Source organism: Pithys albifrons, chromosome 2 (assembly GCF_047495875.1).
Source record: "Pithys albifrons albifrons isolate INPA30051 chromosome 2, PitAlb_v1, whole genome shotgun sequence".
Classification (NCBI taxonomy): domain Eukaryota; kingdom Metazoa; phylum Chordata; class Aves; order Passeriformes; family Thamnophilidae; genus Pithys; species Pithys albifrons.
The window spans coordinates 85,237,443-85,261,452 of NC_092459.1; the positions used below are offsets into that span (position 1 = coordinate 85,237,443).

A 24,010-nucleotide genomic window follows, 5' to 3' on the forward strand; every position below is an offset into this window, starting at 1 on the left:
CAGTAGCTTTCAGTCCTTCATGTCTGTTCATTCTCCTAAATTCTTTTTGAGTGAAATCCAGGACTAGGGCCTTGGCAGGGTTTTTGAAGGGAACAACAAGCGGAGGAAATGAAGACAGACAGCCATCGTGAACAAAACAAAGGTTAGGCACAGGAGGGAAGTGGAAGGGCAGACCTTCCTGCCTGCAGCCCTCACCCTGGCTAGCTTGTGCTCCCCTGGCTGCTTGCCTCAAGCTAACTCAGCTTGGGAACACAGCTGGAAAGCGCAGGACACTGCTTACCATCCTGCTCTGGAGCCCCACATGGAGACAGATCACAGCTCTTTCTCAAGAGAATACCCATCTACTCCTCAGCACATTGTGCCTTGGGCCATCCCTTGTCCACTCTACTTGTTGGCCCACCCAGACTGCATCTGTGGCCTGCATTCCTGGCCTTTGTGGGAGCAGGGTGGCAATTGCTGGCACTGGCAGGGAATGACAGGCAAGCATGTTTTGGACTCAACTGCCTGACCAGGAGCTTCAGCAAAGACCTGTAGTTCCATCCTGCCAGCCCTCATTTCTGTAGTGGGCCAATGTTGGTCCTCCCTTGCCCCCCTTCTTTCCTTGTCACTGCCACCCCGACAAATGGGGTCTTGGCTGAGGAGTATCGCTTACAGGGAGCATGTGTCTGGCCTGGGAGGAGGGGGCATTTAAATGGACAGCTGTTTTTTCTTGGTTTTGCCCCTTGCTCTGAAGCTGTTCCTGCCATTTGGGCTGGTGGCAGTTCCATGTTCAGTAGCTGAGCAGTCCAGGCTTCTCTGGGAGAAAAGCCTCTGAGGTGTCCCCGAGCAAGAAGGATCCCAAGGAGGGTAAGAGTGACCAGGACCTCGAGCCTGCCCCAAGCAGCACCCCGCTCTCAGAGAGGGGCGAATCCCAAAGCATCCTGCTCGCCTCAGAATTTCCAAAACGTGAGGAGCTGCCGCGCACTCCCCACTCCGCGAAGTCAGCTCGGGGGTGTGACGGTGTGCTCGCAGTCCCGGGGGGCAGCATGCCCACCCCGCCGCTGGCCGCCCCGCTGCTGCACGCCCTGCTCGCCCGCCTGCTGCCGCTGGCCCGCCGGCGCCTGCTGCCGCCGCTCCGCCGCCTGGGGCGCCGGCTGCGCTCCCGGGAGAGCCGCCAGGCACTGCTCACCTGCCTGCTCTGCCTCCTCAACCTGCGCAGGAAGGCGGACGATTGAAACCGGCCGGGCGCGGGCAGGGACGGGACGGGACGGGACGGGACCGCGCGGGCAGGGCAGCGCAGGGCGCGGCGGCTCCCCCCGCCTCCGCGACCCGCCGCGGGAGGAGGGACCGGGCAGGGGAGGGGACGCGTCCCAGGCGGGGCGGAGGGTCCTCCCCGGGCAGCCGAGGCCGGACGGCCGCCCGTGCCTCACCGCTCCGGCCATGGGAGCTGGGCCGCCCCCCGCCCCGCTGCCCCCCGCCGCGGGGCTGCCCCGCTGCTGAGCGCCGCCACAGCCGCCCGCCCCCGGCAAGAAGCCGGCACCGCCCGGGCGATCACCATCACCCGCTCTCCCAGGCGGCGGGGGCTCCGCACGGCCCCTTCGCTCCACGGTGCCCGAGCCGGAGCCCCCACTGCCCGCAGGCAGCAGCAGGGAGGGCGAGGATGTCGGGCAGCACGGCGAGGAAGGTGCAGCCCTTCACCATCAGCACCAGACTCTCGCTGCCCAAGTGTGCCGCCGACTTCGCCGGGGCCGCCTGCCCCGGCATCGCCCTCGCCTCCGCGCTGGACAGCCACCGCGGGCTCCGTCGCAGCATCAACGAGCGCATCTCCCTCTACTTGGCCCACGCCCGGGCCGGCCCCGCCGCCCCCGCGGAGCAGCCCCGCAGCCTCAGCCCTGGCGAGGACGGGGTCATCGACGAAGACCAGCTGAACCGCAACTCCCTAGCCCGCTCCATTAAGAAGATCACACTGTCCACCTGGTACGGTGAGGCTGGCGCGGGGGACATAGGCGGATGCGGGGACCCTGCCCGGGTGGGCAACGAGAGGAACCACAACAACAACAACAGCAGAACAGGGAAAGCTCAATTCAAGGTAAGCGATCCCAGCACCCTGTGCCCTGCTCTCTCTCCCTTTTCCCTGAAGGTCCCCATTTCTGTCTGCGAAGGGATGTGGTTGCCTTGTCCCCGTGCCGTCAAGGCATCACTCGCAGCCAGCTCCTGGAGTAGTTGTTTTTCCTTCCATGTGTCCCAGACACACTTCTCTGTACCATCAGACTGGAAGACAGGAAGTCTTTGTCTGTGAGCAGAGATGAACTTTGCCCAGGACTAAGATGAGCCAGAAAAGCCCTGACCCAGAGCCTGGCTATGTAGGGTTCAGCGCTTAGGATGCCTGTGATGATTGCCTGTGTTGGGGGGAGCTGGGAACTCGCTCTCCCGTTTACAAGAGGGGAAGTGGAGGCTACGGGAAGGGAAGTGACTCATGAAGGGCCACACAGCCAGGCAAAGCTGGGACAAGGCTAGGAACAGAACCCAGGGCGCCCGGCATCCCGCCCTCCAAGTCTAAGCACTAAGCAGGCACAGAGGTACAAATCCATCAGTGCCAGAGTCCGGGAGACCCCCTGCGTGGCTGGGATGAGGCGGAAGGCAGCTCGGAGACCTCACCGTTGCTGGCAAGAGCAAGTAGTAACTCCTTGGGATTTAACCCTGACCTGCAACAGCTGGTTTCCCGGCAGGATAAAGCTAGGGAGAGCTGCACAGCCCACTGCCAAAATCCTCGTCTTCATTGCCAATAAAGGCCAGGCACAGCCTCACGAGAGCTGCTGCTTCCTCCAGCACACACGCAGCTCCTCGCTGGGCAGCTGGAGTCTGCGCAGCCCAAGTGGCATCGGCATGAAAGCTCCCCTCTTTCATATAAGGCAGAGACACGTGCTAGGCTTGGTCGTGTGGGACTCTCTGCAGGCTGCCAGGATCGGCCCCTCCTCCCTGTCCAGCATGGGTGTGTGGAGCTGGAAGAGGGGGGGCAGGCTGCAAGATGGAGTTCTGGGGGGGAGAGAGGGAGCCGGGGTGCAGAGGAAAATATGTGGGGTGGCAGCCAGAGCAGAGGATGATGTCTCCTACACAGGGCACAGTAGTGCTTTCCAAAGTGTATCCCCTGGCCCACATCTCTGCCCTTTGCTCCTGCCCTGTAGAATTAAGGGTCTTCTCCAGGATGAGCACAGTGCAACCCAGGAGGGTCTGGCCTCGTTCTTCTTGTTTGTGGGAAGTCACTGGCACCTCCTCTTCTATGGCAATGCGGCAGGCATGTGTGCTGTGTTAATTTTATTTTTAGAGAGGAAAAGAAGCATTTACAGAGGAGGCAGCTGAGGCTGCTTGCACTCATTTCACATGTGGCTTTCCTCCTATCATGAAGCCTGAGGTCCTACTGGAGAGCATTTAGCATGGCACTACACAGATGCTGAGACAGGCACAGCTCCTCCTCTGAGCCTTTGGTTGCTGAGAGAGTTTGTTGTTTTGCCGGATGAAGGTCCCAGCTCCAGCCAGAGGGACCAAAGCGGGGGTAGTCCCAGTGGAGCAGTTCTGCGGGAAGGATGAAGTCATCCTTTTGCTGGCAGCTCTGTTTTCCTGCGGCTGATGGCTTGTGAGACAGGGACTTTAAATAAAGCTCCCATGTCACCTGCAGGGTTGTCTCCCACAGCTGAGCCGTGGCAGCCAGCATGGGACACTACTGCCTAGAAGAGGGCCTTCCTAGGGTCTTATGCCCCGCAAACACTTGACATTTAGCTCCCTGTAATTCCTTAGATATGCATCCAAACCTCTCAGCCCCATGACTGGGAATGGGGGTGCCTTCCCCTTCTGGTATCCTTTGCTGAGTTCTCACTGTGCCTGCTGAGCTATGATTCAGCCTCATACCCTGCCTGCTCTTCCTGCTTAGGATGGGATGCTGTGGCATAAAGCAATGAACTGTCCTTTTCAACCACCAGCCAGGTTTTGCAGGCCCCTGGAAAGGTCCAGTGGTGCTGTTCTCCAAGGGGTTGTAGGCTTTGTTAGGATGTTTGTGGTGTTCTGAGCCTTTCTGGTGGCAGCAGCTCTAATGTTGGGGGCTGCCATCCATGCTGGGATCCTTCTGCAGTCCTGCAGAGATGGTCGGAAGCCACATTTTGTGCAAGGAGGGTTCTGATTTGCCTGGGTTTGTTCCCCTTCGGACAGTGTCCCCAGTTTGCAGTGGCCTGAGCAGTGGTAGACTGGCTCTGGCTTTGGCTGATCCAGCATCCTGTTTGCTGCCATCTCAGAGAAGGGGGTGTTGGAGCAGCACACATTGCCCACCACCTGTGTTGCCCTGTGCATGCTTGGACAGCTGTTAAGACACAGACAGAAAGGTGGTCCCAGAGAGGGAGTGGAAGGAGATTCCTAAATTCGCCTGCTATATCCAACAGCCCAAGAAAAGATCCATCTGTAGAGGATGAGACTTAATGCCCTTGGGCATGGTCCAAACAGTCCCACGCACCTCTCCTCCTGGGTCTGGCCTCCATTAAGGATAAGGTAATGCAGAGTTCATCCTAGACCTCCTCTCTCTGCCTGGCTGCAGTTCCTGGACTTCCTTCTGCCTCTCCTGCTTCCACCCTCACCACTGTCCTCTGGGAGCCCTTCCCTGCAAGCCAGCTTTCCCCTTAACTCTTGTCTCACGGCTAGGCTGAGGTCAGGGTTTGGCAGCTGAGAGGATTCAGGTTCATCATGATGATAAAGTCAATGTCCTCCTGTGCCCTCGTGTCTCTGCCCTACTGTCCTGGAGGAGGCCAGGGGAGTCTCGCTCTGAGAATCTTTAGATGACTGTGATAACTGAATGGGTTTCTGCTAGCTTTGGAGTCAATTCAAGGGGGAGAGTGGGAGGTAGAATGGAAAAGGTGCTGGGCAAAGCAAGCTTAGGACATCTTGCCACTTGCTGAACACGTGATGGGAGTTGTGGCTGCTGTTCAGAAGAGCCTGGCCTAGATGCCTTAGGAGGGGGGGGGCAAAAGCCCACACAAGCAGTGTCTGGGTACTGCCAGAAGCCTCCTCTGGCCTCGGGCAGGGGGAGGTGGGTGCATGGTTCTCCATCCCTTTGGCTTCTGGAATGGTTGAGCACTACCAGGCCCACAGCTGTGCCTTCCCATCTCTAGGTCTTCCTCAGGAAGGACGTGGATGCAGAGGATGAGCATCAGAAGCCTCAGAGTCTTCAGGCCAGTGTTTTCTCCTCTCCGATGGACAGATGTTCTCCCTTCTATGCAGTATGTCCCTCTGCCCTCACCATTTAGGGGGGCCTGATGTACAGCTTGGAGCTGAGCCATATGACTGGTTGCTGGTGGTGTGCCCAGGTGTGGATGGAGCCTTGCCTCTTTCAATGAATGAGGGGACAAGCTGGGCATTATGGGGCAAGGGGTCAGTCCCCTGGCCAGCACCCAAAGGTTTTATGGCTTCCAAGGAAGCCAGATTATGGGCTCCTCCAGCTCTGTGCAAGTCAAGAGACTAAAGATCTCAGAATTGCAGGAGGGCCTGAGAATCTGTGTTGCTATTTAAAAAAAAAAAAAAAAAAAAGGACAGAGGATTTCTGTAGTTTTTGTGGTTAGGCAGAACAGGCTTTGAAAAGTGACTTTCATGCTGTCAGCAGGGCAGCACATGCCAGAGTGCTTAGAGAGCCTGAAACAGTTGCTTGAACTCCACTGCTCTGCAGACTCCTGGGAAATTGTGCCCTGGGGGGCTTGGGGGCAGCTGAGACACTATGGGTCTGTGCACATCCAGCCCTCTCGGGGTGGGAGAGCTGTCCCAGACTGACCCCAGGAGCAGTGTCTGCCTGGTGAGAGGAGGCAACAAGCCCTGCACCTTTGGATTCCTCCTGAAGATGTCCGTTTCCTGTTTGCCACCAGTTAATGTGCTGCCAGATCCCTATCCCTGGGCAGAAGGGTGGGAAGTGAGTGCCCGGGTGATGGTGCCATCCCCTGGGCTGTGTGCAGCTGAGCCCAGGGCTGAGCTTGGAGGAGGGCCAGCACTTTCACTGGCTGACTTTCTATGTTACCCCTGGCAGAGCTGAAACCCTGTCAGGGTTTCATCAGCGTCAGCTGCCCACAAGGCCGAGCCCCAAGGGAGATGCTGTGCTTTTTGCCTCCTTTACTCACTGGAGATCTTGGGTACCATCAAAGGAGTGATGGGTCTTATTAGGGACCTGCCCCATGGCCCCTCCATCGCATCCCATGGCAGCATCCCCAGGCGTGACACCAAATGAAGCTGCAGACATGAATGTTCCTGAAAGGGATGTGCGGCCTCAGGCTGGAGGAGCAGCAAGTGCTGCATCCACCTCCAGTGTAGGTGTGGGGACCAGCCCAGATGCTGGATTGACCCAGGACTGAGGGACAGCCCAGCAGGGCCCTGGTGGGGTTGCAAAAGCTACCAGTGTGGCCTTGGTAGAGAGAAACAGTACCTTGGTGTGCTGGGGGAGAACCCCAAATATGTCGGTAAAGAAGTGGGAATCAAGGACAAGGCATGCTTACATACTTTGTTTTCAAAATGCTCCTGGGAGGTGATGGGGAGGGCTTTCTCGGGCAGCACACTGGCATCCCCCTTGCCCCACTGCCTCTGTTTGTCCCAGCTGGCAGGATCCCCAGTGTCGTCACCTCAGAAAGAGAACTCTAAGGGCAAGGAATCCACTGCAGCACCAAGATGCAGTAGGCAAAGCAGAATGAGAGCAGCCCTCTTCCTTGATGCAAGTCCTCTGGTAGCCCAGTTCAACCGGGAGATGCTGCAGGTGAGGCGAGCTGGGGTCCTTGCCAAGAGGCTGCATAGGGAGTGGAATGGGGGACCACCGGTAGCCTTTCATGAGAGCTGTGGGGTGGGGTGCTCAGCAGGGAGGGTTCAACTCCCGCCCCGAGCAAAGCCATGGTTGCGGCATGAGATCATGTTTGGCTGCCTCTCCCTGGCTGTCAGTCCCAGGGAGAGGGGGTCAGCCCACACCAGGGCCCTGCTTCCTCTCCATGAGCACATGCTCCTCCCACCCCCCCATCCTCCTTCTTCTCCTCTCAGCCCTTGTCTCTCTCCAGCAGTGTGGGAATGGAGATGGTGAGGGGGGCTGCTTCCATGCCGTGGTGGGAAGAGTGCATGGAGGTTTGCAGTGGGGAGCAGTGTGCAGGGAGAAGAGATGCATTGTGCAGGGATGTTTCATGCAGAGTAGCCTGCTCAAGAGAGGCCCAACTTCTCCTGCTGAGCTGAAGCAGATGCTGAAAAGAAGTGGGATGCTCGCCTTCAGACCCCCATTGCCCTGGCTGCCAGCCTGAGTGCCTTTGCTGGCCTGTTGGTTCTCAGAGAAAATGGATTGACAGCTGAAAGGGTGCACTCCTGTCCCTGTCACAGCTAGGGAGGGTTTGGGCTTGGGTCCCCAAAGCCATATCGTTGAGGCTCTGGTGGAGGCACCCAGCCGTGTGGCTCTTCCTACACTGCAGGCAGAGGGCTGGGTGCGAGGCAAGCTGCAGGACCTGAGAGATGGCTGTGACCTCCAGGACTGGGAGGAAGTGGCTCAGACCTTGCAGCGGGACATGAAGGATTTTGAGAACACACTGATAAAGCTCAACGAGGTGAGACTAGGCTGTGGCACAGTTCCCATTCCTCACAGCAGCTGTGTCCCTGGGTCTCTGCAGTGGAGAGACCCTGGGAACCCCTGATGCTGAATGGGTTCCTTGGCCCCACAGATGGGCGAGCAGCTGATATGGCAGGCAAGCCCCAGTGCGGAGGCAGTGCAGAGGCAGCTGCTGGCCCTGCAGGACCAGTGGCAGCTCCTGAAGCAGACAGCTGCCAGCCAGAGCAAAGCCCTGGGGGGGCTGCGGAGTCTGCAGGACTTCAATAGGAAAGCTGAGCAGCTGGAGGCATGGATCAAGCACAAGGTGTGAGGGTGGGAAACATGGTCTGAGGAAGGGGACAACCTAGCTGTACCCCTGGCTTATCACACCCTCCCCTGGCCCAGGAAGAAAAGCCCTGTCTGACAGCCCTTCTGCAGGAAAGCCCAGACAAGATCCAGCTCACCCGCCGCATTCTTGACTTGAAGCAGGTGAGAGGCTGCTGGGGTGCTGCCAATATGTCAGGGACCCCAAACCTCATGAGGCTGGAGCATGGCACAGGTCTCTGAGGAGGGATGCTGATGTCTTTCTCTCTGCTCGGGCCAGGACGAGCAGCACTTCCAGAGTCTGCACAAGGAGCTGAACAGCCTGGCCCAGAAGCTGGAGAAACAAGGCAAAAGTGAAAGCAGGAACATCTCAGCCCGGCGCAAGCATCTCAACAAAATGTGAGCAAAGGACGCATGGGCTGAGCAGGACCAAGCCGGGCATGAGGAGCTGGCAGGCTGGGAAGCAGGACCCTCCCAAAACCTGCTCGACCAGCTCTGCACAGCTGTCCAGATAGACATGGACTGCCCTTCACCATTCCTCTTCCATCTATGCAGGTGGATGCGGCTGCAGGGGACCCTGAAGGAACACCATGAGGTTCTGCAGTTGGCCCTGGAGGTGTCTGCCTTCTTCCAGCAAGCGGATCTCCTGCTCAGGGCCATCCATGCAAAGGTACCCCAACAGGAGCCAAGTTCACCCTGGTATGCAGGGCTGTTGCATGGCCTGAAGTAAACTTGGTGGGCAGCACCATGCCCTTGTCCCCTGTGTGAGGGCTGCTGCAGTCCCAGCACTCTCAGCCTCGGTCTTGGAGAGAGAGCTGGGGGATGGAGCCTGGTATAAGAAAGAGAGCCAGAGTAGCAAGTGCAGTTTTGCACAGTTCCTTCCTGCTGGTGCTGAGAGCAGAGAGCGTCCTGTCCTACTCCCACTGCTGACTGCAGCCTCTTCTTACAGCAGAGCAGCATCTGTGGCACAGGAAAGCCAGGGGAGAGTGAGCCATGCCAGGATCGGGATGTCAGGGACATAGCCAGCCAAGTGATGGTAAGCACAAGGCTCTGCCTCATCCTGTGAGGCCTGGGGAGCATCTCAACAGAGGGGGGATGTGTGCCCTCCCAGGTCAGCTCTGCCACCAGCAGAGCTGAGGGGCTCTATGGGCACCCCATAGCTGTGTGGGTGGCTGAGGCTCTATGATGGATGGGGGAGCTTCCACAGGGGCAGCAGAGGACTGGGCTTGGCATTCACTGCCTCTCCTGCCCCCACAGAGCTGGTGGTGGTTCATTCCTTATGAGCCCCACTTCCATCACTCCCCAGCTGCTCTCTCTTCTCCAGATGCTGGATGTGACAGTGTCCCAGCTCCTAAACCTACAGCCCAGCCTAGCAGCCCGTGTCACCTCAAAGCACCGAGATGTCAAGGAGAGCTGGGCACAGCTCCAGCAGGTGCTGAGGTAAGAGCATAGCAGGCAGAAGCCCGATGCCTGCAACCCTGACCCCCCAGCACTGGAGCCAGAGGCTTGGGAAAGACATGGGTTAGCCCCTGTCAGACTGTCTCTGGGGCACCAGCTCCACTCAAGGTCTCTCTTCATCCTCTGCTCCACTGGGCCTCCCTTGCCTCCCTTTCCCAGGTCAGAGAAGGCTCCAGCACTGGCAAGCAGTTCCCTGGGGGACAAAGCTGTGTGTCTGAATGTTGAGCCCCAAGGAGATAATAGCAGCCATGGGGCTATGGGAAAGGAAGCAGGAGCCAAATGGACAAGAGGACTTCGGAGCATGGTAAGCAGTGTCTTCCTCCAGATGTCTCCTGCACCTCCACTTTGAGAAGACAAGGGAGCCTGTGGGAAAGGGGTTCAGGTGTTGGGAAAAGCCCAAGCTGAACATGCTGGATCTGGTACCACCACTTACAGGAGGTGGTAAGTGCCAGGCCCAGGGCAAAGCGGTGCATGCTTTGGGCTGGACAAGAAGGAATGGAAGCCTCTGTGCCACAGGTGCCCAGAGATGTGCTGGGGAAGATTGTGGAGCACAAGAGAGCAGAGGAGAGCAGCCCTGGCTCCTCAGTAGGCCAGCACTCTCATGGAGAAGTCAACAAAAGGTACCAGCTTGTGGAAGTGGCTGTGGGAGTTGCATGGAATCAGAGGGAACAAGGATGGGGGTCCACTGTCAGGGGGGGACTTGCAGTCCTGACTGTACCTCTTCTCTCTCTGCAGAAGGAGGAGAGAGACAGAGACGAAGACTGAGTGGGGAATGCAGCAGCTGGAGGCTCAAGTGCAGGATGTCTGCCAGGTGGTGAACACAGTCATGTCTCCCCAAGAGTTCCCATTGCCCACCCCAGTCAGGGGAGACTGTTGGGGGAGGACTCACTTCCCTGACCCCCTCTTGCTGCTTGTGGGCAGGCATGCTTGTGCACACACACCTGTCCCTGATCTGGGCACTAAACCAGCATGTCTCCCTGCTCCTCAGCAGACTCTGTCCCTATGCAATGAGAGTATGGGTCCTGGAGTCTCCCTGTGTCCAGTGGAGAGCCTGAAAGCAGCCCAAATACAGCAGGAGCCCCTGGATCCCAGCTTCAGTGCCAGAGCTGTGCTGGTGAGCCTCCTCAGGTGTGAGGTGGGGTGGTGACATCAGGTGGGGCTCATCCTAACCGCTCTCCCTACCTCCCAGGAGGGCCCAGCACCCAGGAGGCCCCCAGGGAGCCCACAGGTGGAGGCCATGCTGCAGGAACTGAGCAGATTGTGGGAGGACCTGCAGAGGAAGCACCAGGAGAATGGTGTTGTGCTTCAAGAAATCGATAAAGTACGTGGAGGGAGGGCTGGAGTGGGCATGGGGCATGCTCCAATTGCAGCAACTTGCTGGGGATCAGCAAGTGAGGGTGGTGCGCATGGGGACAGTAGTTGTAGTGCTGGCGCTGACATCTCTGGCTGGCCTTGCAGCCTACACACTGCTTCAGTTCTGTTGCCCAAGCTGCCAGTGCCCCAGGTACCTGCAGTGGGGTGCCTGCATGGCTCCTGCCTCCCCTGGGTGGCTCAGAGCTTGGCTGATGGGCTCCCTACTCTCCCTGAAGGCACTGAGGCTGGTGGGGGAGCTGGACCAGGCTGAGCGGTGGCTGCAAGCTGTGGCTGGGTCCCTCTCGGAACCAGCCACCATGAGAAGCCCAGCGGATCTGCGCCAGGACCTTGAAGAGATGGGCCAGCTGGAGAAGCAGCTCCAGCTTTGTGGCCTCAAGCTGCAGGCACTGCGGGAAGAAGCAGCAGGCGAGTCGCCCACTGAGCAGGAGGGGTCAAGGAAAATGCAGAGGAAAGTGGAGATGGTGGAGGAGAAGTGAGTCATGGGGGAAGGTGCCTCTTCTCTCTTCCCTGGGTTTGGTGGGGAGGAGGATGCTCACCTTGAGGATGTGCAAGGAGACATCTCAGGAGGTGTGGGGAGGAGGATGCTCTTCCTAAGGAGGTGTAGAGGCTGCCAGCACCTCTGATGGGTATCTCTCCCCACAGGCTGGCACATGTGCAGGCAGCTCTGAGGCACCGGGCAGCAGACCTGCGGGACTCCCTGGTGCTGTCTGAATTCCTGCAGGATCTACAAGAGGAGGAGGTGCAAAGCCAACAGAGATCTGCAGCGGTGAGCAGCATGGCCAGACAACCCTTGGAATCACACAGCACTTGGGACTGGACCAAGGGCTAGTCTGTGGCTGGCAAGGGGACCCTATTGTGTGTTCCCCTCAAGCCTAGCTGCCTGGAGTGTTGCTCCCCATCTCTCTTACGCCTGGTGTTTCTGCTTCCTTCAGCCAGGGAGCAGGTGTTGTGGCTCACAGGGGTCTTTTCCCCTGCTCTCAACCCAGGCTGAGCAGCCTTTGAGCAGTGAGGACATGAGCCGCCCCTTGGGAGAGCTGCAGGAGGCTGTGGAGATGCTGAATGATGCAGCGAAGGAGCGGGAACGGGTCATGGAGGTGGCAGCAGAGACAGAGCGCCTGGAGCATCTGGTAGGGAATTGAGGCAGTGGGTCTGGGGATGCAGCCGGGTGGTCGACCTGCAGCTAGACATGCTAGCTTGTTAGGACAGGGCGTACACCTCAGCTGTTCCCAGTGGGACACAAGGGCATTGGGATGCATGGAGACTGCTCTATGCAAGGATGGTATCCCTGTCTCTCCTGAGACTGCCACCTGCCCTTTTGCAGTTGCATGGCAGGGCACCCTCCAGGCTGTGGTGGACTGGGGCTGTGTAGTAACTGGTGACACAGTGGCTCCCAGACTGAGGCTAATCTCCCTCTGTATCCCCTGCTACCCATCCAGGTGGCAGAGGTATCCCCGGGGCTGAAGGCCCTTCGATGCAGAGCCAAGGTGCTGGCTCACGACATTGCCCAAGCAGAGAGTGACTTCATCACAGTGAAGAGTGAGAAGGACCTCCAAGGGCTGCAGGGCTTGGTGAGCCGCCAGCAGGAGATGGAGGTGAGTCAGAGGAGCACTGTGGCAGGGTGGTGTCCCAGCTGACTGGGGCCATCCCAGTGAGGCACGGACCTCTAGGGGCCCAGGTGTCGTAAGCCTTGGCACACTGTGGCGGACTAGGGTGGAATTTTCCAGTGAAGCTGAGCCCTGCCCTGCTCTGCTCCCCTCTGCTAGTGCAGGCCAGGCAAGGGGAGAGAGCTTGCATCAGCTGTCATGTACCAGCACCCAGCTGCCAGCACTTCACTTATCTTTCTGCTGGTGGGGAAACGACTCATGAAAGCAGGACAGGGAAGCCAGACAGTTCTCTCCTCTGCCCATCCTCCCCACGAAGAGTAGCTCTGCCCACTCTCTGCAGCCTGCGTGGCAACGTCCTCCCCTCCGTCCCTTCGTCCTCCCCTCTGTCCCTTCGTCCTCCCCTCTGTCCCTTCGTCCTCCCCTCTGTCCCTTCGTCCTCCCCTCTGTCCCTTCGTCCTCCCCTCTGTCCCTTCGTCCTCCCCTCTGTCCCTGCATCCCAGAATGCAGAGGAGTCCAGCCTGAGTGTAGAGGGGTTGGATGCATCCTGAAACTTTTGTGCATTGTGATCTTTAGCATGCAGTGTCAGAGACCCTGCAGGGGCAGTTGGAGGAGCTGGAGAGGGCAGCTGCCCGCTTGCAAGAGTTGTGCCCTGCTCAGGGGTGCCCTGCCATCCGGGAGGTGCAGGAGACGCTGTGGGCCTGGGCAGGGCTGCAAGAGCTGCTGCAAGAGACCCGGGCCCGAATGCAGCAGGCCAGCCAGCTGCGGCACTTCTTCAAGGATTATTTAGCCATGATGTAAGTGGCAGTGAGCCATCGGGGTTGCTTCTGCAGTGGCTGAGGGGGAGCTGGTGAGAGCATGGCATTGCTGGAGCATGGGCAATGCCGGCAAGTATGTGGGCATGCTGGAGCTGCAGCCAGGCATGACCATGGGGAGCCTAGAATGAAGGTCTGCACCAGGGCTGCCTGCTGTTGAGGTGCCCTGCCCCAACATCCTTGCCACTATCCTACTGAGCTGCTTCCAGTCATTCCTGAGAATGGGAATGGCTTCCCTGGGGTCTGTAGAGCTGAGGAGGGGCTGGGTTGTTCCTCAACTTGTCTTTCACATGCCCACAGCTCCTGGACAGAGGACACACGGGCTCAGATCTTCTCTGAAAGCCCTCGCAGCCCCAGCCTCCCAGAGACTCCATGTGAGGAATTGGAGAGGAGGATTGAAGAGAAGCTCAAGGAGTTTGAGGCACTGGCAGCATTGGGGCAGCAGCTGGTGTCTGAGGAGCACTACCTGAGTGCAACAGTAAGGACAGGGGAAATAGGGTCAGGGGAAACTCTCAGCATACTCTCCAGATCCTCTGGGGACAGTCCCTGAAGGAAAGAGCAAAGTGTGTGGGCACAGAGGCCCAGCAATTGGGATGGGGCCAACTATGTATCCCTGGGGCTGCTGAGGGCAGGAAGGAGTTTCATCCATCAGTGAATGCTGAGACCTGGGAGCTGATGTGACTTTGACTGTATCCCACTTCCAAAGCCCTCCCAAATTGCTCTGTAGTGAGGTATCCTGCTAGGACCAGTGTCTCTAGGCCAAGGGTCCTTGCAGGGTGTCCAGCATCTCTCGTCCTCTCAGATAAAGGAGCGCTTGGAGGAGCTGCAGAGCATGCTGGGCTGGGTGCTGGTGCGCTGGCGAGCACAGAGGCACCAGCAGGACCTGGGGAGCAAGCAGGAGGACAAGCAGGAGGACAGGAGGGACCCAGAGAACCCCTCAAGCACGTCCCTCACCATCCAAGTGAGTACCCAGACATGTGGAGACTGTCAGGAAGCATGACCAACCTCAAGGCTGAGGGTAGCAGAGGCACGGGATGGAATGGGCGGTGCAGAGCTGGGGGAGGGATGTGTGCCAATACCTCCGGGAGTCTCTAGGGTTCAGGCGGGGCAAAGGCTGTCCTGAGAAAGTGCCTGGTTCCAGCAGCCTTCCTTCACATTTCCACTCTTGCCTTGCTCTCCAGGAGCCGCATACCTCATGTGCACTGGCCCATCTGGAAGACATCCACAGCCCAGTGGAGTTCATGCCCTGCTCCCTCCTTAAGCCTGTGCAAAGATCAGAGTCACGTCTGCCAGGGGAAACAGCCATCTCCCCACAAGTATCACCCCTCTCAGATGCTCCATCAGGAGTGGAGCAGAGCTGGAGGGAGCCCAGCAGCAAAATACCTCATGGTGTGGGACCCTCCAAGGAGCCTGTCACCTTGGATCTGGCCGAGACCTCCATGCTGCTGCTTCCACCACGGGGCCCCACTGGTCTCGGGGGAACAGTCAACCTTATCCTCAGCATCGGCAAGAAGGGCGAGAAGAAGAAGGCTCAGCCGCTGGCCAGCAGCAAGCAGCCAGGGGAGGAGGCACTGCGGACGGTATGTGTGGGATGGCAGGTGGCTTTGGCAGAACCATGGGTAAGCACCCAGCACTGCTCCCAGGGCTGGACACTGCCACACAGCCAGGGCAGCTCTCCAGAACTGTGCCCCTGTGCCAGCTGGGAGGCTGTGAGGGCTGTGGGGTAACCCCAGTGCTCCAGGCCATTTCTAAGTGAGCTATTGGGGCTGTGTCAATCTAAGGAGAGGAGCTTTTGACCTGCCAATGCTGAGTGATGCCTGAGGGCTGAGAACCAGCTTGTACCACCCACTTTGCCTGTGCTCTCCTGCTGCAACTCCTTGCCCACACTGCCCTCAACTCTCTCTGTGTCTCTCTCTCCCCTTGCTCAGCTCCCTGCCACTAAACCTTCAGGCTGTAAAACCTTTTGGAAGCGTTGCCAGGGGCTTTTAGGAAACACTTGGGGTAGTTTAAAGCGAAAGAAAAAGCCACCTCATCAGCCGGTGGAAGAGGTAATGTTCCAGGGAAGGCTGCATGCTGGGGAGAGTGGCTGCATGGCATGAACCTGCCTGCTACCAACCCTCCTGGCCATGCTGCGGTGCCCTGTTGGCAGTGGTCTCTCGGGAGAGGCAAAACCCGTACAGTGCTGTGGGCTCCAGAGTTTGGGTGTTAGGGCATGTGAGGAGGGAGCTCAGACAGGGCTGGCTGCAGTTTGGCCCCCTGTGTAAGTGGTTTTGGTGGCCATGGAAGAGCTGGTAGCTGTGGAAGAACCTCCCTGCTCCATTGCTATGGGGCAGCAGCACTTCCTTGTGCAGCCAACTGAAGGGGGTAAGGGTGGATGGGGCTGTGTGATGTGCATGTTTTGCTGGGGGTGGGTTTCACTCCAGGTTGCATGGCTTGTAACACTGGAGCTGGGAGCCTGGTGATTTGTTCAGGCTCACATCTGTTTGTTGCTCCAGAGCCTATGTGAAGGTCTGTGTATAAGCAACTCCAAGGATAGCCAGGCTGGGTAGCCTAGGAGAGAGGGCAGGAGGACAGAGGACAGAGGGCATTGAGGCAATGGACTGCCAGGAGGGATTTGGTAACTGGCTCCTTCTAGTCTAAGGGTATGAGAGGACACTACTCCAGCTCCTGCAGACTCTTACAGCTGTGGAAACACAGGAGAGGGGCTACAGGGAAGGGGAGGGAGGGATCTGCGCTGTTCTCCTGTCCTTGCATTTGCTGCTCTGCTGCCTGGGGCATGCAAGAGTGGCAGGGATGGGCAGCAGTGACAGCTGTCTCAGTAGCCACCCAAAAGCGATTGCTTGGAGGTCAGTAGTGCCAGGGAAAAGCTGTTTGGCACAGTCAGCCCTGGCTGTACCATACCTGGGGGACTCCTTCATGGGCAGAGGTTCCCCTGCCTGCCTCTACCCTGCCTGTGTCAAGGTGGGAGCAGCGCTCAGGGCACTGAGGTGAAGCTGCTCCCAGCTCTGCATGTGCTGCTGGTGAGCATTTTCATCTGCCTGGCCTCCCAGCTCCCTGCTTTCCCAGGTGCAGAATGGGAAGGGAGCAGTTGGCACAAGGTGGCAGAGGCTCCAGCCATGGGGATCACCCCTCTCTCCTCTGTTTCCCCAGGCACAGGTGGAGGCCAGGAAAACCTCCAGCACAAAGAGGCCACCCACTGTTGTCCACCGCCCTCCAGCATCCAGTGGTGGAACACGAGCTGTCTCCCACACCCTGCCTAAGGCTGGGACTGGCTCCCTCTTCAACAGTCTGCAGCGGCGGGAGCAGGCAAGGGTAGAGCAGGCCCAGATGCTGACACTTCAGGGCATCATGGGCGACAACTCCTTGCGGCCCACACCTGAGGAGCGCCATGGCCCCAGCAACACATGGCCTCAGAAGTGTGGTCGGAGGAAGGTGGGGCTGGGGGCAGTTGCTGCTCGACCCCAGCTTGGGGAGCTGCTGCTCTATGTCAGGAACCCACTGGTGCAGGACATTGATGCTGAATGTGAGGCAGCCCCCCAGGATCCCTGCCTCTCTGACCCAAAAACCACATGCGCCCACCTTTCTCTGGGCTCAGTTCTCAGCCTGGAGCTGCCCCGGGACGCAGTGGTCCTGAAGTGCCACAGAGCAGCTGCAGCATGGCAGCAGGAGACAGAGGGGCAGGAGCAGAGGCAGAGTGGGGGAGTGAGGCCATGGGAGCCCACAGGCACACTTGGGGTGGGATGGCAGGAGGAGATAGATACAGATGGGCGCAGTCCCCATGGGACCAGTGAGAGGTTGGAGACATCCCCCAAGAGTGAGCGAGGAACGTGGTTTGAGGAGGTGAGCTTCAACCCCAGCTACAGCCAGCACAGGGCATACCATGCTGGGGAGGAGCACCAGAGCCTGCAGCACTCTGGCAGCACTGGTAAAGACCTCCTGGACTTGAGGCTGAGCCAGCCATCCCATGTCGGCATGCAACATAAGTGGGTCAGTCGCGATGGGGATGAGCTGGCCAGCCAGCTTGGACAGGATGGCAGTCCCAGTGCCACTGATAGGGCCAGGCATCGCAAAGCCACTTGGCTGGAACTTGGATCATCCCCTGCCAGCATCCCAGGCAGGGCAGGAGCCATCCCTGCCACTGCCTATACACAGCAGCCAGCCAGCAACAGCCAGCTCAGAAGGTCCTCAGCTTCCCCCACTGCTCCTACCCACCTTTCTGTCTTCGAGTGGGCACTGGAGTCTCCACAGCCTCACAGCCCTGTGCTGGGCACTGAAGAAGTTTGTCACCCTGCCCACGGGCAATTTGAGGAAGAGGAGGAGGAGCTGCAGGCCATCTGGGATGGGGCAGATGAGCGACGGGCACAGACCCCACCAAGAGGCAGCTGTGCCAGCCACCGGACAGGAAGCAGGGCAGGCAGCTTGCCCAGCCCCAGCACCACTGTTGGTGGGCCCCTCATCCTCTCATCAGCCAGCAACATGCTAGTGGCCAAATTCACCCTTCCCACCACTGCCCAGCTGCTCCACAGTCCGTTGGGAGAGAAGAGCCCCAGAGTGGTGCACAGTGGCAGTGTCAGCCCCAGTGCGCTCATGGTTTTCCCCCACGTGGAGGAGCTGGTGTCGGCAACCCCCTTGGATGGCTCCAGCACCTGGGATCGGCAGAGGCATGGGGAAGAGGAGAAAAAGAGCAGCAAGGTAAGAACCACAGGCTAGGGACTCTCCCTCAGGGTTGGGTAGGGGGTTGGGGAACACCCCAGGCAGCAGCTGGGTTACCCACTCCAGCAAATGTAACATATGTCTGGGGACTCCCTGACTCCAGTGGTCCCTTTGCTCCAGCTGGTGAGGAAGAGCCAGGGGCTGGTTTTGGGGACCCTGCAGCATGCACCCTGCTGCCAACCTTTAGCCTTGGCACGGCGGCACTTCACCCCAAAAGCTGACAAAGAGCCCCACCACTGCCCAGGCTGGGAAATTGTTCCTGTCATCCCACTCTCACCTCAGCATTGCCCACCAAGGACAGATCAGATAGACCTTATGTGCCTGAAGGCTGAGCTGGCACTACCAGCCCCAGCGCAGCTTCACTCACTCTGTCCCCTTGCAGGTCGTTCCCAGTAAAATGGAGTTTCAGATGATGGAGGGGACGCTGGAAAGGAAACACATATTGCAGGCAGGAGGGAGAAAGGTACAAGCATGACTGTGTGGCTCCTTCGGAATAGGGGTGCATGGCAAGGGATGTCCAGGTTTTGGGGCAGGAGTGAAGCCAGTTCCTGGAACTACCATGGTAGTGCTTCTGGCCATGCTGGGAGGGCAGAGCCCCAGAAGGCCTGGGTTGCATTTTGGGTGGCAGGAGGCTACCTGTCTTCTCCCAGACCTGTTGGCATCACAGCTGTCCCCTGCTTGTGTCCCACAGGCCAGCTGCCGAGCCTGGGGCCTCTTCCACGCTGTACTGATGAGACAGACACTGTGTTTCTACCAGGACTGCAGGGACAGCCTCAAGGTGTGGTGAGGGAGATCAGAGCAACATGAGAGGGTGTTGGCAGCAGCATATCGTTACCCCCATGGCCAGGAAAGACAGAGCCTTCTAACCCTGCTGTTGCTCTTGCTTTCCCTCCTGCTGCAGAGCTCCGTGGTGGCCCTTCCCCTGAACCTCTCTGGGGCGATCTGCACCCCAGATGCCGAGTACACCAAGAAGACCAACTGCTTCAGGCTTCAGTGAGTCCCCAACCCAGGGCAGTGGGGTTTTATAGCCCTCCCCAGTATGTCCCTGCTGGGGCAGACACCCCCAGCCAGGGCCAGCTCAGTCTAGTGCTTAGATGAGGATTTCCTTATTTATTTCTTACCTACTTTTCTTTTTTCCCAGTCTGGCGGGGGCTGTGGTATCTGCACCCCATGTCTGTCTCCTTGCTGACTTGTTCTCTCCCTCTCTCTGAAGGCTGCAGGATGGCTCTGAGTACCTCCTGAGGGCCCCCTCCCAGCCCCTCATGAACGAATGGGTCTCAAAGCTGCAGCAAAACTCAGGTGAGCAGCCCTTGCTGGCAGAGCAGAGGCCCACAGACCACAGCTCTGTGTGGTTACCGTGTTTGTACAGCCCCTGCAGGAGAGGTCAGAAGAGAAGCAACACGACATTGTCTGATTTATGCATCCTTCTAACCTGCCTTGGGAACAGCAGCTCTCTGCTAGGCAGGATTTGGAGGCTTTGTTTTCACAGCACATACAGAGTTATAAATCAAGAATAGCTCAACTGACGTCAGTGGTGCCTCAGCAGCAAAAAGTCTGTGTTAGTAAAATTATAATTGTACCTTGGTCTTCCTCCATCTACTCTGTGGGGCCTGGAAATGCCTTGCTTGCCCTTCAGGCAAGGAGACCTAGAATACTGAGGTATTCCTGGTGCTGTACCGATACCTGACGAGGTTCAAGCCCTGCCATGAAATCCTAGGCTGGTTGGCAGGACCAAGAGCAGGCACTACAGCAGGAGGTTGGAGGAGCCAGCCAATGCAGCATGGGCACCTGAAGCAGAGACTGGCTCTATAGGACATTCCTGTGCACTGCCAGCACCCAGCAGGATGTTTGCTGTGCCCTCAGGTTTCCCCGAAGTGGATTACTTCCAGGCAGCGGCACAGCATGTCAAAGCCACTGGCAGTACTGGGAGGTGAGTAGCCAGGAGCTGATTTAGCTGGCTCTCACTGCAACTCCCACATTTGCCAACATGTGCTGCTCCAGCAGTATGTCAGTGGGCCAGACTGGCTTGCTAAATCTCTGCTGCTTTCAGTTCCATTAAGGTCCCCAGCTCTGGGAGCTCCCACCTCCAGGGACATCATCAGGTCACGACCACCAGGAGCCAAGAGATCATGGTGTTACCTCACCCAAACACCCGGCTGCAGAGGTCTTTGGGCAGCCAGGATGGCCCAGCTGATGGGACTGTGGCAGCAGAAGGTGACTTTCCTGTTTAGCTGGGTTCTCACTCTCCCCCAACTCCTCTCCCCAGCCCAGAGAGGTACAAGGGAGCCAGCTGGGGGAGTCTGAAGGCTGTCAGTCAGTCTTGAACTTGGTGGTATCTGGGCTAGGAGTCCCAGGGCATGGGACTTGGGGAAAGAACCAGTTACTTCCTTTCACTTCCTGGGATAATGAGGTAATAAATTTCCCTGTCCTCCATGGGGGCTGACATGGGGGTGTCCTGTGGAGGCCTTGCCTTGTGACATGTCTCCTTTCTGCTCCAGAGAATGCTCAGGGGGCTGGGCAGAAGGAGCAGCAGTGGTCACCCAGAGGTTCACCCGGGCTGTGGGACAACATCTGCCAAGAAGACGACTATGGGCTGGTGGCCAACAAGAGGAGGTCCTACTCCTTCACCTCAGGTATGGCCCTGGTTTTGCTGTCACTGCCAGGAGATGGCACCACTGCCTCTGTCCCCACACACAGACAAGGGCAGATGTGATGCTTCTCCAGCACCCACTTGGTCTTACATACTTGTGCCCTGGGCTGCAGCCCTCCACTTGGAGAGGGCTCTCAGGGGCTGACAGGGCCTGCTGGCACCCTGCCCTCCCTGCTGACTGCTCCTTCTTGCAGCGACCTACCAGAAGATCACCCCTGTGGCCATGCCCAAGGAGGCAATGGAGGCCGGGAGCAACTACTCAGTTACACTGTATATAGGGGAGCAAGTGCCAGCCATGCCCCGGGCACGCTGTCACTCCTTTGTGGCCCGAACAGGAAGCCCCCGGGACACACTAGGGGAGAAGATGATGAGCCCACTTCGCCCCAAGAATAAATCTGTCTTCAAGAAGTTCTTCGGGAAGAAAGAGTGAGCCCCAGCCACAGGGGAAAAGGGCCCTAGCCTGCCTTTTATCTTCCTCTTTGAGTACCATCCTGGCGCACAGTCTCTGCTCCCAGCACCAGTTCACAGCTCGCTGCCTCTCCACAGGGGCGAGGCTGTAGCAAACGGCTCCACTTCAGCCAGCCCAGGGGCTCCACCATGCCCCAGCCACCACAACCCCTGGCTTCAGTCTGGTGCTGAGCACCCCTTCTACCCAGTGCATTCTTGGGGTCCTGCTGGCTCCCCAGGCATCCTGCCAACACACAGCCCAAGCAGAGGGGTGGATGATTGTTTTTATTAAAAAATAAATAGACGCTTAGTCTGAGAGCTTGTTCATCCAGCAGCACCCATCAATGCAGGAAGAAAGGGGCTCTGCACCGTGGTCCTTGCTAAGGAGTGAGGGGAGCTTCAGATGAGAAGGGCCCTGCAGTGGGGTTCAGTCTTGCTTGGGGGGAAGCCTAAGCCATCTGGTGCTTCTCACAAGTATGCTTTGTCCTGTGATTTGTCTGTGCCTGCACCCAGCCCAGCTAATCCCACAGGGCACCTGGGCCCCTTTTCCCTGCCATGGGAGCTCAGCAGGGAAATCACTACCTACAAAGTAAATCCTCCTGCCTGCACAGCCCTGCCAGGCCTTCCTCGCGCAGAATGGCTGCCAGCCCAGGTCACAGCAGGTGTATGCTGTGTGGCATAGAGGTGGCCAGGGAAGTGTGTCTGGACTCCCAGGGCTTCCTGCAGCCCAGATATTTTTGAAGTAACTTCACCAGGCCATGCTGGTTTCAGCTGCCCCAGTTCCTGCCTGTACTGGGAAGGGGAAAGAGCAGCTGGTACAACCCGCCTTGAGCATGTACCAACCCTGAGGGGAGAAGAGGAACTTTCCAGGGATGTGGGTAGCAGGGCCTCTCCCTGGCAGGCTGCAAGGCTCGGCTGTGCACACCACTCGCCTCCTCAAACACATTGTGGGGCTTAAAATAGAAGTTCTGGCTGCAGCCCAGCTCTGCAGTAAGGGCTGCGAGAAGAGAAATGCTCCCGCTTCTCTGTCTCCCTCACACAGTGTTCCTGGGGCTGGGGACAGGCAGTGAGGTGGAAGTGGGCATACCAGTATCATCAGTAGAGGGGCTTTCTCCATGTTCCCAGAGAGGTGTTGCTGTGTGGGCAGGGATGTGCTTTCTGTGCTCCCCCTGTGCATTCCCACCTTCCACTTGGCTCCATCACTCTTGCCTCTGACACCTGTTTTCCTCCAGCACCAAAGCTCAGCTGCCTGCACTTCCTTAATGGGAAGAGACCAGTGGGATGGGAGGGGACCAGGCCTGGCCAGGGCAGAGAAGAGGCCAAGGCTCAGCATTCTGGCTCTGTCCACACATACCAGGAGAGCAGCTGGTGGGCTGGTGCCAGTTCATTCCTGAGCAGCTGAGGGGCCCGGCAGCGGGGGCAGTGGGTGCAGGGTGCTCTACTGAAGGCCCCCATGCTGGCCCCAGGGGGTTGATGCTGACCCATGGTGGGGTGGGATCTCAGCAAGTGTCCTGCCATGATCCAAGTCCAGCACAGCAACATGGACTGACTTGTGTCACCAGAGAGATGACCCCATCCCTGGGATGATGCTGGCACTCACAGCACTGCTCTTGGTGCTCCCCTTGTGGGCTGTGTTGCTCCCCCAGAGTGGCTGTCCACTCACAGCCTCCCCTCTCTCCTTCCCCAAGCTGGCACTTGGCCCCACAGCTGACGAATCCCACTTGTAGTTCCTGTGGCAGAAGCCAATTTCCCCCCCCTGCTAATCTGCCCGTGCATGCAGCCTCCACCTGCTGAGCCAGCAGAAGCCGTGCTCAGCCAGCCCCAGCCAGCCCCAGGGCTCTGAAACCCACTCCAGCTGCAGAGCCTGTGGGGTGGCAAAGCCTCCACAACCTGGTTCTGCTGCTCTGGGAAACTCTGACCCTGCTTGGCTCCAGGCAGTGAGGAGGCTGCAGGTACCAGGAAAGCTGAGCCATCGAGGTAAGGGCAGCATGCAGGTGGGGAGGTGAGCAGAGCAAGAACTGTGCCTTGTTTCCCGGGGGAGCAGGAAGGGGTCTGGCTCTAATCCCCTCCACTGAGCCAAGGTCTTGTGCCCCATTTTGGCTGCTTGCTGCAAGGTCACCCTGCAGCCTGTGCCTCATGAGCTCTGTAGCCATCACACACTACCTCATTCCCCCATCCTGGGACGATGGAGGTTTGGGACTGAAGCTTTCTAGTCCCATAGCTGCAAGGAAGGTTCGGAGCCTGGCGCTGGTGCACGGGAGAGCAAAAGGGGGAGCAGCAGTGGTGGGACTGACGGCCAGCACCCTGCCCTCCTTGCCTGGGCAAATTGGCAGCACGCCGATGCCCCTCTCCCGAGGCAGGGACCCCCGGGGCAGGAGGGCCAGCCGCCTGCTCCAGGAGGAGGGGAAGCACTGGAAAAAGCCGTAGCACCGCGCAACCCTGTGCCGGGGCTGCGGCAGCGGGGCGAACGCCGCAGCATCCTTCTCGCTGGTGCGGACGCTGCAGCTGAGGCAGCGGGACAGAACGGGTTGAAAGGGGTGAGGACTCCAGGCTGCAGTGCCCCGAAGCTGAGGGCTGTCCCAGCCCGCCCGCGAGGTGCCCTTGGAGCGGCGGGCAGCGCTAGGACCCGGTGTGCCGCGGCCAGCAGTGCTGGCACCGGGTGTTGCGGGACGGGACCGGCGCCGCGGGAAGGAGCCGGCAGCGCCTGGGGAAACATGTAAGCGACGTGGCGGTGCCCTGGCTGCCACGGGAGGGGTGAGTGTTAGGGCGGACCGGGGCCCCCGGCAGCAGCGGCGGCACCTCGCGGGGAAGCCCTGGCACCCGTCCCGCTGCCGTGCGGGACAGCCGGGGCTGCAGGGGTGGCAGGCTGACCGAGCGCAGCTCCGCCCCCGGCACGCTCGGCCCGGCTCCTGCCGGTGCTGAGTCCTGCTGCCTTCCCTTCCCCTCCTGCTGCGGGCAGGGGTCCCGTCCCGGGATGACAATGGCATGGGGCAGCAAACGCCTTCTCTACTCTCCATACCCCTGCAAAGGCAGCGGGGGATGGTGTTTGGTTACTCGGCCCGTGGGGATGTCA

The 24,010-nt window shown here is 58.8% G+C and overlaps 2 protein-coding genes across 3 annotated transcripts in view; both read left to right on the forward strand.

Annotated features, from left to right (window-relative positions):
* Window positions 1-1,025: 1,025 nt before the first annotated feature.
* Window positions 1,026-21,241, forward strand: LOC139684951 (spectrin beta chain, non-erythrocytic 2-like). The gene is made up of 33 exons (XM_071581388.1): window positions 1,026-1,157; window positions 1,199-2,068; window positions 5,133-5,240; window positions 6,596-6,751; window positions 7,443-7,574; window positions 7,689-7,880; window positions 7,961-8,044; window positions 8,160-8,278; window positions 8,435-8,549; window positions 8,829-8,915; window positions 9,204-9,319; window positions 9,497-9,641; window positions 9,854-9,957; window positions 10,073-10,148; window positions 10,326-10,451; window positions 10,527-10,658; window positions 10,927-11,183; window positions 11,354-11,477; window positions 11,644-11,838; window positions 12,148-12,303; window positions 12,889-13,109; window positions 13,428-13,605; window positions 13,930-14,088; window positions 14,309-14,707; window positions 16,278-17,819; window positions 18,223-18,303; window positions 18,532-18,618; window positions 18,742-18,833; window positions 19,054-19,139; window positions 19,704-19,770; window positions 19,891-20,054; window positions 20,339-20,473; window positions 20,685-21,241. The coding sequence occupies exons 1-33, from the start codon at window positions 1,026-1,028 to the stop codon at window positions 20,918-20,920; spliced, it is 6,873 nt and encodes a 2,290-aa protein (XP_071437489.1). The 3' UTR covers window positions 20,921-21,241.
* A 1,543-nt stretch (window positions 21,242-22,784) lies between these two features.
* SLC29A1 (solute carrier family 29 member 1 (Augustine blood group)) overlaps window positions 22,785-24,010 on the forward strand; it is a 34,025-nt gene continuing 32,799 nt past the window's right edge. Inside the window, exon 1 of one of the 2 annotated variants that reach the window (XM_071576460.1) lies at window positions 22,785-22,914. The gene's annotated coding sequence lies outside the window, so the exon portion shown is untranslated. Of the gene's footprint in view, window positions 22,915-23,669; window positions 23,692-24,010 lie in introns of those variants that run through there. The other variant, XM_071576511.1, reaches the window with a different exon arrangement.

Coding starts and splice junctions, on each gene's coding strand:
- LOC139684951 (XM_071581388.1), top strand. CDS start 1,026: ATGCCCACCCCGCCGCTGGCCGCCCCGCTGCTGCACGCCCTGCTCGCC. Junction 7,575..7,688: donor CACTGATAAAGCTCAACGAG/GTGAGACTAGGC, acceptor TTGGCCCCACAG/ATGGGCGAGCAGCTGATATG. Junction 9,320..9,496: donor CAGCTCCAGCAGGTGCTGAG/GTAAGAGCATAG, acceptor TCCCTTTCCCAG/GTCAGAGAAGGCTCCAGCAC.